Here is a 20,050-nt window from a genome sequence, read left to right as displayed (position 1 = left end):
CAGTGTATCACAATACTTTTTATATATATATGTGTTCGATGGCATGTGTAGCTGTAGATACACATTCTGTGCATATGTCTGCCATTTAGTGTTGGTCTCTGAGTGTTACAAGTTGTTTTTCTTCGAAGAAGTGTTTTCGAGTCACAGGATCGAGTGACTCCTACTCTTCGGCTCCATTGCGCATGGGCATCGACTCCATGTTAGATTGTTTTCTTTCCGCCATCGGGTTCGATGTGTTTCCTTTCGCTCCGATAGTTAGATTCGGAAAAGTTTGAAAACTCTTTATTTCTCGTCGGTATTGTTTTGATAGCGTTACACCTTCTATCGACACTTCGGTACCGTCGGGTGCCCAACTCGGGCCTCTTTGGGCCGAACGCGTGGAACCCTCATGGACCGGATTTCCATTCCGATTCTGTCCTAGGTGCCATGCTAAATTCCTTATACGGACCAACATCTCGTTTGTAATCTCTGCCTTTCCCCAAACCATCGGGAAGAAAATTGCGAGGCCTGCAGATCCTTCTGATCCAAGAAGACGCTCCGAGACATAAGAGCACAGAGACTCGAGATGGCATCCAAAAACACAGAACATCTCGACGTCGAAGAGGAAGAGATCATGTAGACCGCTGTCTCAGATCGAGGATCCGACTCCGAGCAGGAATCCGAGGCGGCCAGACCGGCCACAGCATGACAGCACGTGAGTACACCTGTCCCTGTCCCAGCCAAGCCGAAACATAAGGCCTTGGGGATGCCACTGCCTGAAGGCCATGGCTCGACCCGGAAAAAGACCTTCGGTGACCAACCCACATGTTCGGCACCGAAAAAGGCCACTCCTCCGAAGCCATCCGACTCGGGCCGATGCTCCGTCTCCGAGCAGAGCAAAAACCGCTCCTTCGAGTCGAAATCTCGAAAATAATTTTTGGAGCCGAGGCCATCCTCAACCCCAACTTTTTTCCTATTTAATACACTCTCCTCCACGCATGCAACATATCAGTCGCTTCCTATGCTCCCCGGCATGCTAAAACATGCTGACCAGATATTTAAGGAGCCAGTAAAAGCAAGGATAATTACTCCTAGAGTGGAGAAAAAATATAAGCCACCTCCTTCCGATCCTGTCTATATTACCCAACAGTTACCTCCAGACTCAGTAGTTGTAAGCGCTGCCAGGAAGAGAGCAAGTTCACAGTCGTCAGGTGATGCACCCCCACCACACAAAGAGAGTAGGAAGTTTGATGCTGCGGGGAAAAGGGTGGCATCTCAGGCAGCCAACCAGTGGAGAATAGCCAACTCTCAGGCATTGTTGGCTAGATATGACAGGGCCCACTGGGATGAGAATTAAGAGATAATCCAACATCTCCCCAAGGAACAGCAAAAAAAGGGCACAACAGATAGTAGAGGAAGGGCAAGCCGTCACTAATAATCAGATCAGGTCAGCCATAGACTCTGCAGATACAGCAGCCAGAACTATCAACACTGCTGTAACCATAAGGAGACATGCATGGCTTAGGTCTTCAGGTTTCAAGCCTGAAATCCAACAGGCAGTGCTCAATATGCCGTTCAACCAAAAAGATGAAAAAGGATTCAGACACCGCAAAAGCCATGGGTGCACTGTATACCACACAATCATAAACCCCAATTTAGAGGTGGATGTAGAGCCCAAACTGCTGAGGCATCCACCTCACAGCCAAAGTCGGCCTACCAACCTCAATACCATCAAGGTGGTTTTAAAAGCACTTATAGAGGCTAGTACCCCAGAGGCAGGGGAAAATATCAAAACAAGCCTCACAACAAACTAAGCAGTGACTTGTGCCATTCCTTCCCAATTCACACCTCACCTGTGGGGGGTAGACTGCAAAAGTTCCACAACAATTGGCTAAACATTACCACAGACAGCTGGGTATTATCAATTATCTGCAATGGCTATTGCATAAAATTGACACAAACTGCACCAAATATTCCACCAAAACCACACAAGCTGTCCACAGACCATATCACTCTGTTGCAAGAAGTCAAATCTCTGTTACTCAACCAGCAATAGAAGCTGTGCCACAAAATCAAATAGGGACGGGTGTTTACTCACTGTATTTCCTTATTCCTCCAAAAAGGATGGGACCTTAAGGCCAATATTAGAACTCGCAACCCTCAATCTTTACATCCTGTCAGAACACTTTCACATGGTGGCACTACAGGATGTTATCCCACTACTTCAGCAACACGATTTCATGGCACCATTAGACCTCAAAGATGCTTATTTTCACATACCCATCCATCCAGCGCACAGAAAATATCTCAGGTTTGTCATTCAAGGAAAGTATTATCAGTTCAAAGTGTTACCCTTCGGAATAGCAACAGCTCCCAGGGTATTCACAAAATGCCTGGCGGTTGTTGCAGCCTACCTAAGAAGACAACACATTCATGTCTTTGCACATCTAGATGATTGGTTAATAAAATCAAACAGTCATACACAGTGTCAAAACCATGCGCATTATGTAATACAAACCCTGCACACCCTAGGGTTCTCCATAAACTACCAAAAGTCACAACTACAACCTAGGCAAATTCAACAGCATTTAGGGGCAATACTAAATACTCAAAAAGCGCTTGCAAGCCCAAATCTGCAAAGAATACAAGCATTTCACAAATATATTGGCACAAATACAAACAGGGCAACAGTACACTGTCAAATTTGTGATGAAAGTATTGGGCATGTTGGCATCCTGTATTGCGATTGTTCCACATGCAAGACTAAACATGCGGCCCTTGCAACAGTGCCTTGCACAACAAGGGTCACAAGCACAGGGTCAACTTCAAGATCTAGTTTTGATAGACCGCTAAACATACATGTCCCTTCAGTGGTGGAATTCCACAAACCTAAACAAAGGGCGGCCATTTTAAGACCCTGTGCCTCAGACCATACTTACAACAGATGTATCAGTGATGGGCTGGGGAGGTCACCTCAACAATCACAATGTTCAAGGACAATAGGATGCCCAACACAAACAGCTACATATAAATCACTTCGAGATGTTAGCTGTCTTCCTAGCACTCAAAGCTTTTCAGCATCTCCTTATTCACAAAAATGTCTTGATCAAAACAGACAGCATGACCACTATGTATTATCTAAACAAACAAGGAGGGACACATTTGTCCCAACTCTCCCTCCTAACTCAAAACATTTGGAAATGGGCATTACACAACCAAATTCACCTGGTAGCACAGTACATTCAAGGGATACACAACCAATTAGCAGATGTTCTAAGCAGAAATAATCAACAAACACAGGAGTGGGAGATTCACCCTCAAGTACTTCAAAAATACTTTCATCAATGGGGAACCCCAGACCTAGATCTGTTCGCCACCAGTGAGAACGCAAAATGCCAAAACTTCACATCCAGATACCCACATCCCCTATCCAAGGGAAATTCTCTATGGATCAGTTGGTCAGGGATATTTGCTTACGCTTACACCACCTCTCCCACTCATTCCATTTCTAGTCAACAAACTGCGTCAAAACACGCTCAATCTGATACTCATAGCACCAACATGGGCACGTCAGCCGTTGTACACAACACTATTAGACCTGTCAGTAGTACCACACTCCAAACTCCCAAACAGACCAGATCTGTTGACACAAAACAAAGGGCAGATCGGGCATCCAAATCGCAACACACTCAATCTAGCTTTTTGCCTCCTGAGGTCATAGAATTTGGGTATCTACAACTACCAACTGAATGTATGGAAGTAATTAAGCAAGCAAGAAAACCCACTACCAGACAGTGCTATGCCAACAAATGGAAAATATTTGTATATCACTGTCAATCTAAACAAATTGCCCCTCTTTCAGCATCAATACAAGATATTGTATGCTATTTGCTTCATTTGCACAAATCAAATTTAGCTTTTTCTTCCATAAAAATACATCTTACTGCAATTTCCGCATATTTGCAAAATATACAGCACAGCTTTTTATTTAGAGTTCCTGTTATCAAAGCCTTCATGGAAGGTTTAAAAAGCATCATCCCACCTAGAACACCTCCAGTGCCTTTGTGGAATCTAAACATAGTACTTACGAGACTTCACCATTTGAACCTATGCACTCATGTCAAATGTAATTCTTAACATGGAAAGTTGCCTTCCTAGTCGCAATTACATCATTGTGAAGAGTTAGTGAAATTCAAGCTTTCACAGTTGAAGAACCATTCATACAAGTACATAAACATACAGTCGTTCCTCGAACTAACTCTAAATTTCTAACCAAAGTAGTATCACCCTTTCATATCAATCAAACAGTGGAACTACCGGTCTTCTTTCCACATCCAGATTCTGTGGCAGAGAGAGCCCTGCATACATTAGATATTAAAAGTGCTCTAATGTACTACATAGATAGAACAAATTCATTCAGGAAAACTAAACAGCTATTTGTAGCTTTTCAAAAACCTCATACTGGTAACCCCATTTCAAAACAAGGTTTAGCAAATAGTAAAATGCATCCAAACATGTTACCTTAAAGCTAAAAGACAACTCTTAGTTGCACCTAAAGCACATTGCACAATGAAAAAAGGGGCTACAATGGCCTTCTTAGGAAATATACCAATGGATGAAATATGTAAAGCAGCTACTTGGGCAACACCACATAGATTTACTAAACATTATTGTGTAGATGTTTTAGCAGCGCAGCAAGCCACAGTAGGTCAAGCTGTACTAAGAACATTATTTCAAACAACTTCAACTCTACAGGCTAACCACCGCTTTTATGGGAAGAATAACTGCTTTCTAGTCTATGCACAGCATGTGTATCTGCAGCTACACATGCCATTGTACGGAAAATGTCACTTACCCAGTGTTCCGCTGCAGATTCACATGCACCCTCCCACCTCCCCGGAAGCCTGTAGCCGTTTAAGTTAAACAAACACTTGTACATATATATATATATTCCATTTGCATGGACATCTCTTTTCTTTATACTCTATCACTCCTACCTTACCCTCTGCGGGAAAACAATTTAACATGGAGTCGATGCCCATGCGCAATGGAGCCGAAGAGGAGGAGTCACTCGATCTCGTGACTCGAAAACACTTCTTTGAAGAAAAACAACTTGTAACACTCCGAGCCCAGCACTAGATGCCAGATGTATGTACAGCATGTGAATCTGCAGTGGAACATGTCACGAACAGATGTACACTGGGTAAGTGACATTTTCCATATATGTGTGTGTGTGTATATATATATATGTATGTATATATGTATATATATATATACTTTTCTTTGATATCTAGGTTGTGTTCATTCATGAATGGAAATAAGTACTCCGGGGAGAAGGAAAGGAGAGACAGTGAGGAGCGGAACAAGTTAAATACAGAGCTAAAGATAAAATAATTTATTCAGAGGGCCAGGAGGCACCGCTAGAGAAGATGCAGGTAAAAAGGTTTTGCCCCATACTAATTACTCAGTGCTACTTTCCAGCTCTCTCTCCAGCCTGGCATGGAGTTTGGGTGGTGATACATCTTGTGATTAATCTCAGTCCAACAAACGTAAGTATTGTGCTATGAAGCAGCCTGAAACATGACAACTGAGCACCAGTGGTCTTAAATTGCAAGGCCACAGAGTACGAAAACACAAATTCTAAACCTAATCAAACATTAACAATGCTACTCGATCTGATTTATAACTGTGTGTGTGTTCAGTCACTGGTGAGTTTAGGCACATAATAAGTCATCATGCACTCATGTATCCATTCAGCGACTCATTATTGCTTTTGCCCACTTACCCATCCAGTATACACACACACAAAATAAACAAAAATATGCATGGTAAATTTAAAGACAAAAAGTAAAAAAAAACATCTGCCACTGCCTAACTGTGGCAAACATCTCATTGCTTTGCAGTGGTATTCTACATAATGTATTTTTGTTTCAAAGTTCCAACATGGCCCGGTAGGTTTAGGGGCAACATGTATGTTATCTTGGAGTGGTAAAACTGTAAACTGCGCAAATGTGATCTCAAGATAGTTGCTCAATAAACAGCACAGTGAGAGGCCTTCTTGGAATGGTATTGTGCATAATGTATTATACGGATCCCTGATGCCTAACGTAATGCATTAAATGAGAAAGCCATCATGGAATGGTAAAATAATGGTAACCTATGGGCAGAAACATTCCAAGAGGACTGCCCCGTTTAGAAGCAGTGACATGCAGGATGTGGCTTAGTGCAGATTAAATGAGTGGCAAGCAAGCTGCCCAGTAGTGCTGTCTGGAGAGCGCCAGGTTACTCTAAAAAACAAACAAGGAGAAGAAAGGGAATCTATAGAAGGAGAAAATGTGAAACTGAAAGTCTGACTGACCAACCCTTGCACTGATACTGGTTATCAGGGAAAGACAGAATAACCCTAAGCATCCCTTTATAAAAAAATCCAGGCTTTTCAGAATTGGCACAGTCAGCAGGAGGTGCTCCGAAAGCTTAATAAGGCACTGGACTGGTCCGCCAGAAGAATATCTGTCAGGTACACTATGAGGCAAATTTCCCTCGCTCTGAGATGTTCCACCACTTTCTGAGCACCTTTGTGCAGCACTATGGTGCTGAGGATAGGCCAAATTGAAATGTTCTGAATTCAAAGGTGTCTGCAAATTAACTGAAGGTATCTGAGGTGGAGTGGAAATATAGGAATGGTAAATTAGGTGTCCTTCAGGTCCACGCAGACCATCTAGCACTGGGGCTTCAAAATATCCCTGAGGGAAGCGTATTTCCTCCATCTTTAAGTGGCGATATACCAGCCACTCACTGATCTCCTTCAGCATTATGATGGGGCCCTGACCTGTGTACCTCTTCTCTACCAGGGAAAGATTACACACAAACCCTCCGGGGTATCTTGTAGTGATGTCTATCTTTCTACATGTGCAGGATCCTCTTCCGATGTCCAGTTTCTCATTATGTCACTTTTAACAGTGAGGAAATCCATCCCTGCCATGGTGATTATAGAATATGAGCAATCCCCATCTCCCATTGTTTTTACAAAACACATTTTTAGGGACATATTGACACTTGGGCCCAAGACCCAGGATTAAGTTGTGCCAACTCTTCACCAAAAGATAAAACTCACTGGGCATTTCCAAATGACTTGGAACCATTCTCCCTATTGCTCGTCACATAGTGAACATGCAGGCAAGTCAACAAAGCCCATTATCCACAGTTTGCTTGGAGATCAAATCTGTGGAGAAATGTAACCTGGATTAGGTACTGCTAGTACAACTTCAAATAGGGGCAATTTGCCTCAGCCCACACCTCGTCCTCCAGTATCTTGGTCCAAGGTTCACTGAAAATGCACTAAATCAGTCACAGGTATTTAGTGTCAAGGAATGGTTTATTTGGGATATGTTATGTTTGCCAACATCTTTACAGTAAACTTGGCCTCTAGTGGATTAAAGTCTGGATTTGATATAAACTCCTCTTTATAGTATTCTAGTGCATTTCTTATTTGTAGGAATCTAAATTATTGAGAATGATGCAACCTATATAACAGTGAGACAATTTTGAATGATATAAGTTGGTCCAATCTCCAGACATCTCCAAGACTAGTGATTCCAGTAAGATTAATTAATCCGCCAATCAATCATGAATTATAAACGCCAGCTAATCACCCGATAGGGTTTCCAGGCGCTTGCCTGGATCCCACTGTTGGAATTCCTTCGGCGTTTCAGTCTTAACAGTTTTTGGTAGGTCTCTTGTAGACAGTAATTAAAGGACCTAGTGAGAAGTGGGGGGTGGGTGAAGGGCAAGGCAATGCAATATTAAAGATATGTGTTCGAACTAGCATCTTTCTGACCCCACAGATATGTGAATATATAGGTACTGTGTTGGGAATGGCCCTTTCTGCAGGGTCATCCCCAAACCTTTTGCCTTATTCCACCTTTTTTTTCTGAATAATTTTTGCAGACTTTTAGGATTATGGGCACTTTATACCTGCTGACCAGTGCTCAGGTGCAGGTACTCTGTACTCTAAACATAGTAACATTGCCTTTCCACAACTGGCATATTTAATTTATTTGTAAGTCCCTAGTAAAGTGCCCGATATGTGCCCAGGGGATTAAATTAAATGCTACTAGTGGGCCTGCGGCATTGATTGGTCCACCCACTACAGTAGCTCTTCAAACATGTCTCAGGTCTGCTGCTCTAGAGCCTGCGTGTGCAGTTTAACTGCCATTTCGACCCAGGAAGTGCACCCACTTTCCATGCCCAAGCCTTCCTGTTTTTTACATGTAAGTCACTCCTAAAATAGTCCCTATGTAGCTGCAAGGGCAGGGCGCAGTATATTTAAAAAGTTAGACATGCACCTGAAGAACTCTTAAATTAGTTTTTTCACTATTGCAAGGCCTAGCTCTCCTATTGGATTACATTGGGATTGCCTTAAAACATGTTTTAAGTGTAAATTCCAAATGGAGAAATATATAAATATGGTATTTGTAGTCCCTGGACTCACAATTTAAAATCACAACTTGTGGTGAAACCGATTTTTAAATGAGTCTTAAAATGAACACACGAACAGCGCACCAGGATTTAAGGTTCTGTGTTCAGCGGGCCCAAGGGAGTTTGTGTGCCCGGCCCACACTCCATCTCGGTCAGCCTGAATTCGTGACTTTGCCCCAGCAGAGAGCATCAAGATAACCACCATTGGCGCTTTTCGCTTCTATGCACAATTTTCACCTAAATCTTTAAAATTGATATCTCAGGATCTACTGGTTCGATTTTTGAAATTCTGGTCTTGTTTTACTCAGATAAACATTCTCTATGGAGTCTCTTTTGTTGTCTTTTTACTATGTTACTGTATTTAAAGTATTGTATAAATACTTCACACATTGCCTTTAAAGTTAAGCTTGACTACTCTATGCTAAGCTACCAGAAGGTAAGCACAAGTTTATTTAGGTTGTGTATCTGACTTACCCGGACTAGGATTGTGGTCCCTACTTGGACAGGATACGTACCTCTGCCAACTAGAGACTCCATTTCTAACACACAGACTTTAGTAATGAATTTGCTTATGCACATAGAGGTTCTGAAGCTTTTTCAGTTTGCCCATAAGTGAACATAAGATATGTGGGTAAAAAGTCACAAGGTTCAGATGAAACGCATCAGAACATATCTTTAATAGCATCTCCTTGAGTGTAAACACCAGTGGTAGTTTGTCAATATGCAATGAAAAATATGATGAAACCCTAAAGTTGGAAAAAATCTCACTGAGCTCGATGTCTGTTGTGGCACTTAACTTGTAATACCAGTAGGCCATGGTGATCTGTTGTTTCTGAATGTTAGTTGGTGGGGCTAGAGTAGAAAATGTTACCGTCATTGAAAGACTCTTTTAATGGCAGTGAACCCCTTTTTACAGACTGAATAATTCGTATATACATGAGTTAACTCATAGGAAAAGATTGATACTGGATATCCTTCATTTTCTGTAGCAGAACAGTCCGAGTCACTCAATTTGAGCCATCGAGCTCACCCACAAACGGTTTCATGATGTTGGACTGTAAGAGGGCCAGTGCTTTTGTGAGCCTTTTCTTTATAATAGAAAACTCATAAGAAGCTTCAGTGGGCCAACAGCAATGTTTTTTTCAAGGGCTCAGTAATCGGATTCATTATAGGTTGAACATTTTTTTATTTGTTTGTAGTAATTGGCTAGCCCAATCACATAATTGAGTTCCTTTCACTGTGTTTGTAGTTTTCAAGTATGATAGTTTTCATCTTTGAGTCTTCCCATGTCAATCCAGCAGCAAAAGAACTTCACCAAGATACTCAATCAGGTCATGTCAAAAGAACAATTATCTGATTTAGCCAGATGATCAATATATTGGTTGAGGACATTTGACTTCCAGAACGGCTGTTTTGCTTTTCTTGGTTTGAATGCAGTGAAACTATCAATCATTCTGAAAAATTAGAGTAACTAGAAGGTGGCTGGTCTTGTCGTTCTCACCAACTCATCCTTTACGTCTTCTTTTAGACATTATTTAGATAATCTACTATTCTGTCTATTGATCTGTCTTTTGGGTTAGGGCCTTATGTTGGCTATGTGTGTTTGCAGGTCCAAAGAACCCTAATTCACCTGCAACAGTTCATATTGGGTGGACTGCATCATCCGATTTAGCAAATGTTGTTTAAAGGCTAAAACAAATTATCCAACAATGGACTGCCTTGTGTAACAAGTAGTGTTGCCCAAGGTAAGGCACCTACAGTTGAATAAATAATGAAACCTACAATAGTTTCTCAAGCTGAGGCTTAAGTATGAAGAATAAAGATGGACTGAACAGTGTGTCTAAAAGCTCTCTGCATTTGCCAGTATTATTGTCAAATGATTATTTTGCCAACCCGACCCTTGTTGCAATGTAGCCAAGGGTTGTCAAAGTGCAGCATTTTGGGTAGTTAGGACCTGGATGTACGTAGTTACAGCAGTAACTGTAGCCAAAGGTACTGAACTTGACCCAAAGGTTGATCTAGTGGACCAAGATATTTGCTTTGCAATCTTTCAATAGCGGTTCTTTGTTGCAAATAAACCAAAAGTGTTGTCTTATGAGATAGAGACTTCCCCTCTAATCAATGACCATTATTTCATGGGTGACCTCCGATTTCTTGAGCAGTTGGTACAAGAAGATACAACTGGAGAAAACTCCAGTTCCCTAGAGGGGGGGGGGGGGGGAACAAAGCAAGAAAAACCTGAGGGGGAAACATGCAACATTGAAGAAGCAGGTTGCAGGTACAAGAGCTGGAAACAACTGGTAAGACAACTGGAGAAACCAGAACAAGCAACCTTCTAAGAGTGTTTTTGCTATGCACTGATCCTCATGCAGGGCCCGCTTAAATGGGAAGAGGACTTGACCTGGAAGTATTAATATAGGATTTAATCCCCAGATGTGTTGAATTGTGAAGTTAAGAAAGACATGGAGAAACAGGTGAGTAATTCAACATGAATCCCCAATATGGACTTATTTTAATATATTTTCAGAGTAAGGACCTGCAACAATCAGTCCACCATGGTAGGTATTCTGCAATGGAGAAGGACGCCAAAGTGGGCTGGAAGTTTTAAAAGGAAAAAAAAAACCTACTGACTATGGTATCCACTGCCCTAGACTGCTCTGTTCATGCGAACACCCCTCACTCAGGAAGAACACACTTAAATCGGCAGCTCACCTGGCAGAAATGCCGGCATGGTGTAGAGTGGCATACAAATACCTAGCCCAGATCAAAAGACATAGCACAGTGGTTAGACAAAACTGGAGAAGTACACCAGGAGGTAAGAGAACCAGTGTGAGGGCTAACTGCAAGGCAAGAAACCTGGGTCCTAAAGCGCAAACCTTAGCATGCATTTCTATATAACTAATTAGGGACATTAAAAAGCTCCAATATTATGAGTTGAGTGTCAAAGGTAATAGCAAGAAAGAACCAATAATGACAAAGGTAAGCACATTTCAGGACTTCAGATGTAGTTGTCAACAGCACTGAATCAGCCTTTCTTGTAGCGATGCCAACAATAGTCCAACATTTTGCCCTTTTTAATCACAATACTTTGATGGTCTGCAAAGATATTTCGAATTTCCTCGTGCTACTGATTTTTGTAAAGCTTTTAGGGGTTTAGGAACTCATTTCGGCTCCAGGAAACATAGATAAGCTAGGTTATAGGAGTTACGGGATTATGATAGCTATTTGTCTAAGTATGTAATGCCTTTCCAGGCTTGTCTGCACTCTAGAACGTTGATTTTTCATTCTGCTCAGTAGTAAATATTGTTGTGTCTCAAGTGATTTTCTCACTTAAGCTCCCGATAGCAGGACCCAGCAGATTTAATTATATTGAACACAGTTTAGATTACAAAAGCTTGGTTCGCCTGAGAGTGGCCCAAATCCTGAGCTGTTACTCGAGAAGTATTTAAGATTAATTTAGTGGTTGTATGATAAATAGAGTTTATTTTCCTTACACAGCAGTTGTAGTGGCACTAATTGTGGGAGGCTGTCGGGTAGAAGTGGCGGGCTTTATGGAGTAAAATTGGCTGGTTCGATGCAGAGATCTGCCAGCAACAACAACTTGGAATGTCGTGGGGAAATTAGATCCAGAATTCACTTATTACCCAGTTAGAATAGTTGGTACTAATCCAGAAACTAAACAAGTCCCAATGATATAACAAATCCGAAGTCCATTGGGTTAAATGTTAACTTTTGTTAGTTTTCAAAAAACATGACTGCGGTCTGGCAGCGAGTAGCTAAAGATTTGATGGGGCCGTTAGATGACAGTCTTGCAACCATTGTCACCTAGGAACAGTGACAGTCTTACCTCTCTAATTTAATGGGAGAGAGTACATGACAACTGAAGACGTGTGTGAATGTTCCTGAATATCTGCCGAGGTGTGTAGAATTCCAGTGTACAATCCTGCTGTGAGGCATTCTCAGTTTTCTAGTCCCGGAGGTCAGCTAAGTTTAGCTATGATTCGGTACAGTTTGATTTAGTCTTTAGACAACTACTTTGGACTGAACTAGCTAAAATACGTTCCTCCCTCCCCTTCATTGTTAGTAAAAGCAATTAAGTTGCTCCAAACTGCTATATGGATTTCTTTGAGGTGCACTGATAGCATAAGGTTAGCAGGTCACTGGGTAAAGTCCCATTATTGCATGGAGTTATAATGTGTGCATAAGTGATCATTTGCTCTGTAATCTTCATTCAGAAAGCTTGGATTGTAAACTGTGGATCTTAATATTCATCCTCCATGTTAAGGGATTATGCCAATATTAGCATTGCGCTGTGCAGATTTTATAAGGAGCCATATTTGAATAATGGTAGTTTGCGCGAGGTAGATAAAGTACACATAGTTAGGTTTGCAGTGGGATCATCACTTAATTGATACAAGAAATAAGGTAAAGCTTCAGTTATGTGGATTGATCACATTCACAGAAATTCAGAGTGACTTCTCATTTGCCCATTGAATTTGACATACATGGTGATACTTATTGCACTAATATGAGTCCTCGATGTGGTGATCGGGGGTAAATATGATTTTGATCTATTTGAAGGAACCAAATGAAAGGAAACATCGGGCATAAGGAAAGGTATGCCCATACAGGCTCTTCAGCTTGAGTTCGAAAAAACAGGAAGTTATTAATTCCACCTTCACTGCTGCTCTGGTCCACAGAGAGTGGAAAGGCAAGGTTTCTTCGTTCCCTCTCCCAAAAAAAAAAACTTCTCTAAACAATAGCTTACTGAACAACTACCACCCTATCTCTTTACTGCTATTTCTCTCCAAACTTGCAGAAAGGTAGGCTAACACTTAATTCTTCTCCTTTCATTCTATCAGTGATTTCTTGAATTGTTGCCCAGTGGGTATCGGATCACGCATAGCACTGAAGTGGCTCACATAGTAGTGCAAAATGAAATTCATATGATTCTCTTTCACGGAGGAGTTTCCTACTTATCCTGTTTGAGTTGTCTGCTACTTTTGATACTACATCTAGGCCGACTCTACAAGACAGGCATGAAACATGGAGCTCTTGGTAGTATTACCTCCTTTCCTATTTAGAAGCAGCTAAAAAGTAATCAACTACCATATCTGGTCTATGAATAAATATGTCTTGTGGAGTCCCTCAAGGTTCTTCCCCCCAGAACTATGCTTTTTACCATCTTTGTGACACCTTTAACCATGTTAATTTGTTCTTTTGATCTTTCTTTTATATACTACACGAAAAATACACAGCTCATTCTCCAGTAAGATGGCAATTTTGATGCAGCTCACTGCGACTTTCAGATTTTTTTTTTTTTTTTTTTTTAAGTGGTGGAGTGGATGAATGATGCATGCTTTAAGCTCAATGCCGACAAAACTAAGGTTGTGGTTGGGGTAGGCCCCTTTGATCTGGTCCACAATCTGCTTTCCAGATTTCATAAGATCCGTGCCCTACTCCCTAATGGAGAGCGAAAAACGAAGGTTAATTTTGACAACACTTAATCGTTTAAACCACACAGAAAGTGGCTTTCCCCTGTTTCTTTCATCTCAAAACTTTATGAAATATTATCCCTTACTCCACTGACATTATAAAGTCATTTGTTCCATGGTGGGATCAAGACTATGTGAATGCCTTATACCGAGACCTTCCTTCTTTTGCCACTCATCCTCTTCAGTTGGTCCAAAATTCCTCTGCTAGACTCATAATTAAGCTTGCGTTTTTGATTGTGTTGGAACATCCCAGCACATTTGTGTGCTTTACGAAAGATAGAACAGTGGCAAGGCATTTTAACCTCTGACGTTGGTATCATTTAAACAGCTGACCTAGGCAAGCTGTTAAAGTTTTTCCTATATGATTTTTATAAAATAAATTGTATTTGGATGTCAGATGACAGTGACCATATTCTTGGTCCTTTATGCCTCTAGTTGTCTGGATAATATCTAAGGCAGCTTTTTCCTCGTGAAGTGAACTGGTTCCTTGGTATAGTAATGAGAGCGACTGATTTGGCACATTTAAATTCGTTATCCACTTATCAAGTATGTGCAGATGTATTTTAACAATATTCCCGACTGACTTTTATTAAAGGCCAGTTGGGAATAAGAAACTCTATTTATTGATAGGACTTGATCAACTCCCCTTGTGAAGTCTTATCTATAAGTGGAAAGAGCTCCTACAAAATGTTATCAAATATTATATTTGTGAATAGAGAGAGTAAACATCAATATGGTATATTTCCAAGAATCCATTTGCTGCTAGTAAGGAAGACAATATTCCAGTTTTAACCGAAGTAAAAGATGAGTATAGTTTGGATTAGAAACGCAATAGTTAAATGAGTTTAGAATAATCTCCCCAAAGAACACTATTTACTTTGCCTACAAAATCGGTCTTAGAAAAAAACAAGGGCCGAAGGTTGATTGGAAAAGCTTCTGGTTATGTATTTCTAGAAACCTTAGCATTGGTATGTTTGGTAGCTGTATCAGTACTAATAACTGCTTTTTTTTTTTATAACTGTTCAGTCATAACATATTATTTTAATGTCACGTTTTTATAGAAGTTAATCAGCTTCTATATTAGTACATTATTCAAAGCAAACTATATTGAATGAATAAATAAATACTGGGATGTGAAGAGAACTTCGTTTCCGCCTTAACTGAACACAGGCAAATGTAAAATAAAAGCAGTTTTTTGTTAACAATGCCACTGTTCGAAAAGTCTTCTCTATATACAAAAATTCAATTACCAATTGAATAGCTTTGTGTGTTACCACATGTAATCCGAAGGAGGCCAGTAGACTCACTTCTAGATTTGCTAGATTAGAGAAAAGGGAGCCACTTCTGATGTTTTCACATAGGTTGCAGTCACTGATATTCATATTATGTCATGAAGAGATCAGTGCATATTTGTTCCAGGCACTGCTGTTTGGTGCCTGACTCCCCAAAGGATGGTGATTGTATTTTCTTTTCACTTTTCTCTCGGTTTCCATTTCTCCTGGGTATGGGAACGCCCTTGCGGATCTTTCATAATTTTTAACACTCTGAAAGAAGATCCCTTGATGGAGAAGGAGCAGTGACTTGCTACATATTTCTCCATCATGAACCCCTTTGTTAGATCCATAAACAATCCTTCTTCGTACTGCTTAAGGAATGATTAACTACTCACTGGTAGTCTTAATCACTCCAGGTCCTGCTCTTCAAAACCACAAGTCAAAAAAGTAAGTCCTTGACGAGGAAGAACAGATGAAATAGGAATAGGGAAAGAACAAAGAGAAGAAAAATCTTTCCCTGACTTAGCTGCCAAAAAAACTGGATATAACAATTACATTGTGAGGCTCCGGAGAAGCCTGCTTACCTTTAAAGTGACATTATAAAAAGCCTCATCAGGAAAGCCCCTTCCCATTGAACCACATTTGCTTCTTTATCCCTGTTTTAAAGGAGAAATTCTAAGGAGTAAAACGTCTTTACTGTATTTTTAAGCAAGATTTTAATTCTAATTGTTTCTTAAAAAGAAAATATTTCTAAAAGGCATTTTAGTAAATGTATAGTTTTTCATATAGACATTCCTGTTTATAAAAAGCTCCTTGGTATGTGCATATGGAATTATATTAGTCTTTAACAAAGACATCCGTTGATGGATTACTACGATAATAAATGGTTAAGTTTTCCGTCTCTTCCTTTGGCAGGTGTGCAGAAAGATATGGATGGGCTTGTACGATTCCCACTCTTCTACCATTCCAGATTCCAGGGATCCTCAAAAGGTGAAGGAGTTCCTCCAGGAGAAATATGAGAAGAAAAGATGGTAAAGTTGGGCTAGCAGCTGATGGGAATTGGTCTCTAATACCACATGAGAATCATGCAGACAGTTTAGCTGTCCTAATCAGTTAAATCTTAAAATTTGACGCTGGGTTGCTGTGCTGTCTGTCACGAGCTTCTGTAGCTAAATAAAATAGCCCTGCAGTTCGTTCTGCAAGTGCTTAGTGAGTGTAGACCAAAACATTGCTCCTAGGCGTGATCCTTTCCAAAAGCCTTACCACAGGATGAAAGCCTGCTAGATTTGTGCAACTTATGTAGTAGCTCTGTTGTTGGCTTCGGGCTGTAAGATTGTTTTTTTTACGTCATTGCATTTTTTCACACGTTTTCTTTTCAGGCATGACATTAATTTTAATTTCTAAGACCTGTCCGTTAGTTGAGCAACTTCTATTGTCACTTCTTTTTCTTTCCTTGTAGTGACACTAACACAAAGGAGTTGATCATTGACTCAGTCCCTCTTTGTGTTGACATGTCTGCAGTCTGTGCTCCCCTCCCGGCCTGCTACCTTCTGTGTCTTCCTGCCCCGACACCATATACATTCCTTACCAGATTCATACGTCACTCACCTGTCTACCTCTCTCTTGCCTTTACCTCCTCCTTCAGTGAGTGTACTACTGAATATCACCACTAACAATATTGTGACATACTAATATTGAGGACAGCATATAGAAAGGTAAGTGCATAAAGGGAAACGTAGATTTAATATTCCTAACGTCTCATCTATATACCTTGAAGATATGTACTGCGTAAGTACAAATATTTGGAGTTAGATATAGAAATTCTAGACGTACTTTCCTGTTGATATTTTATGTTCAATATTCTGTCCCATAGATATTCAGTAGCACAGCCCCTCCAGTGTTCTGTGCTCCTTCTTAACATTACTTTCTGCTGAGGAAGAACTGGACTTCGATTTGCCTTGCCACCTCACTTCCATCCCTTGGACTGTTCCTCCTACCCACCACCATCTCTACTCTCTCAATCCTGATCAGCCTTCCTTTAATCCCATAGCTCCAGTGATGATCCCTTAAGGGGAGACTGGTGGGCTGGAATTGTGGTATTGAAAAGGAGGCGGGGTGCCTATCCATCACCCATCAGTCTTGGATAACTAGACACCACACTTCCACACCATTCATTGTCCTGCATACTATGTGGTTTGACACTGCAATGCTATTGTACAACTGCTTCAGAGCAGCAAAACATAAGGTGGGTCAAGCGTGCTGTTGGATTCTGAGGGAGGGAAAGAGTCTGGCCGGCCTCACTTACTGTTGAGCCCATTGCCAATTTGACCCTACTTCCACATTCTTGGGTTATGGTCAGTAACTTGTGTTCCCTAGTTTAAATCACAGAAGACAAATCATTTCTGTAGATAAAAACTTCTCAGTGAAATTAATCTTTCACTCAGCGCTAAGTTGCTTTGCTTTAACCTGGAACTACCCTCCACCTCCAGTAATGCTATGCCAATCAAACAAAGATGGCCTAGTACCAGATATCTCTACTTGAAGAAAGCGAAACTGTTCTTTCCAGAAAGTGACTTCAGCACTGCTGTTCAAGCCCTCATATTTTTGTATCTGGGTGGTGGAAATTCCCTGTACTCTGGCCACTAAGACTCCATATTGGCTCCCCTTAAAGGGCAACCTATCCCAACAGCATATCTCATCAAGGGCCTGAAGAAGTAGGACATCACTCACATCCTGATGAAACTCCAGTGGCTCCCCTTCCCATCCCAGGCCATCTTCTTAATCATCTGCATGGTTTGCAAAACCATCGCAACCTGCACCCCGCCTATTCGGCTGACGAGACCTGCATCTCTGGTGGCTTTTGGCAGACCCACAGCCAGGACATCATCAGACTGGAGGCAGAGTACGTATAAAAAACAAAAAAGGAGTGCAAAAGATATTTTCCATCTATGACCCCAGGATATGGAAAAACATCTCTTTATCCATCAGGGCTATCCCGACCTTGCTCCAATTCAGGAAAGTGCTTAGGGACACACCCCTTTAATCAACACTACCCTAAGGTGCATAAACAGTTCATAAATCAACTTCCCCATTTTGACTAGTTCTGCATTATACAAATACCACATACATACCTGAACAAACTACCTGAACCCTTAAATGTCCATCGATTGAGGGATTGCTGTAAAGTGGACACCTATAAGTTGTCCAGTATAGAATTTGCATCAGATTCATAAGCCTGTATTGCCTTCCATGTTGTTTGAGCAATTTGGAACTCTCTATGGGATGCTTTCTATGTCAAAGGGACTGACATTTTATGAATATTCTGCACTGTCATGTTTCATTGAAACTTTGAACAGTTAAATGAAGTTAAAATACTTAAACACCAAAGAGAAAAGTGCAGCGTACAGAAACAAAGACAGAAATGAGGTGGACAGAAGTAGGCTGAGGGAACGCAATTGAGATAAAACTGTAGAGGTTGTTTAAGGCAATCAACTGGAAAGAGCATGAAATTGATATTTAAGATTTCTTTATTAAGACGCTGCCATATGGAGATGATCAATTTCCTTTCAGTTTTCCCTGTTTTAATTCATAGTGCATTTCAGTGGAGTGGTGGGACAGACAGTATGTAGTTAAACCAGTGACAGACCGATGAGGGATTCACCCTTCCTCAGAATAACATCTCTTTTTGAGAAGTGCCAATCCTGTGGCAGACAGAAAGCTAAAATGGACCCTCACCTTCTGTGTATACAAGTGGGTGCACATTCTGAAATAAGATATCAAAAATAAGTCTGGTTGACAGAGATAAAACCAGACTTCATGGCTAGGAGGAACACCGAAGACACTAGGAATCGCAGTCTGTGAGTTCATTGACCATGGGCAAGGTTCCTGTTCTACTTTGGGCCATACTACCATCTCTGTAGACAATCGCAGTGAGAGGTCTAGAGAGAGATCAACGCAGCAAAGTCATTGTTGTTCCCAGTTGACGTCGAGGACAGGTAAAGCTGCCACTTGATCGAGAGATCCTAACTGGTCAGTGTTGAAGCACACTATGTAGAGTAAATCCTCAAATCTACCTTCCTCTTGGATAAGGAACCTCCTGTCCAGGAGGGTGCCTTTAATCTTTGATTCTGAACACTCCAGGGCATACTAATTCTCTGGAGAAGTCCTTCCTGAGTTTATCACTGATTAAGCACCTTCATGAATGTACTGTCCTTTGAGGCACTCCCCAGCTCTTCCAAGGGGATATATTTCCACCTTGCAGAATATGCCTGTGCAGGTTTCTTTCTCTGTTTCAGAGGCCTCTTTTTCCAGTAGTTCCTCCTCTGCATGGCTTGATAGCTATGCCAGATTACACCGATCCAGAGGACACCTCTTCAAGATGGTCTTTTTCTCCTCATAGACATAGGTCACATGGTTCTCTCTTTAGGTGACGTTCTTACAAAAGATCACATACTCCTAGGTATCACTGATCTACCAGAAGGCAAAGAGATCGCTCTGCTCATGTCTCCCCCGACTCCTAGAACGTCATTCGCATATTCATCTTCCACCAGGAAATATTCCCATACACTGCATTACTCTCCTTCAGCGAGAGCATTACCAATAAATTACATAATCTGCTTTCATTAAGTCAGAGGAGAAGACAGAGGGGCAAATAAACTTAATATACCCACACTTAAAACATCGGCAACGAGCTGTCATTTGTGAAACGGTACATTAAAAGTCAGATGTCATCCAATTCTTCCTTTAGTGGCAGGTATTCTGGAACTTGCCATAAACCTCTTCCTCGCTCCGGCATCACCAAAGACTGCCCCAATATGCCGTTTG

At 41.1% G+C, this 20,050-nt stretch overlaps 1 protein-coding gene across 2 annotated transcripts in view; it reads left to right on the top strand.

Moving 5' to 3' along the window:
* Positions 1 to 20,050, top strand: part of AGFG2 (ArfGAP with FG repeats 2) — a 259,436-nt gene that overhangs the window by 100,957 nt on the left and 138,429 nt on the right. For both annotated transcript variants that reach the window (XM_069215633.1, XM_069215632.1), the window contains one exon: positions 16,142 to 16,257. In XM_069215633.1, coding sequence (XP_069071734.1) covers positions 16,142 to 16,257 — 116 coding nt within the window. The remainder of the gene's footprint in view (positions 1 to 16,141; positions 16,258 to 20,050) is intronic.

The sequence above is a fragment of the Pleurodeles waltl genome, chromosome 12 (assembly GCF_031143425.1).
Source record: "Pleurodeles waltl isolate 20211129_DDA chromosome 12, aPleWal1.hap1.20221129, whole genome shotgun sequence".
NCBI lineage: Eukaryota > Metazoa > Chordata > Amphibia > Caudata > Salamandridae > Pleurodeles > Pleurodeles waltl.
This window is presented reverse-complemented; position numbering and strand designations above follow the sequence as displayed.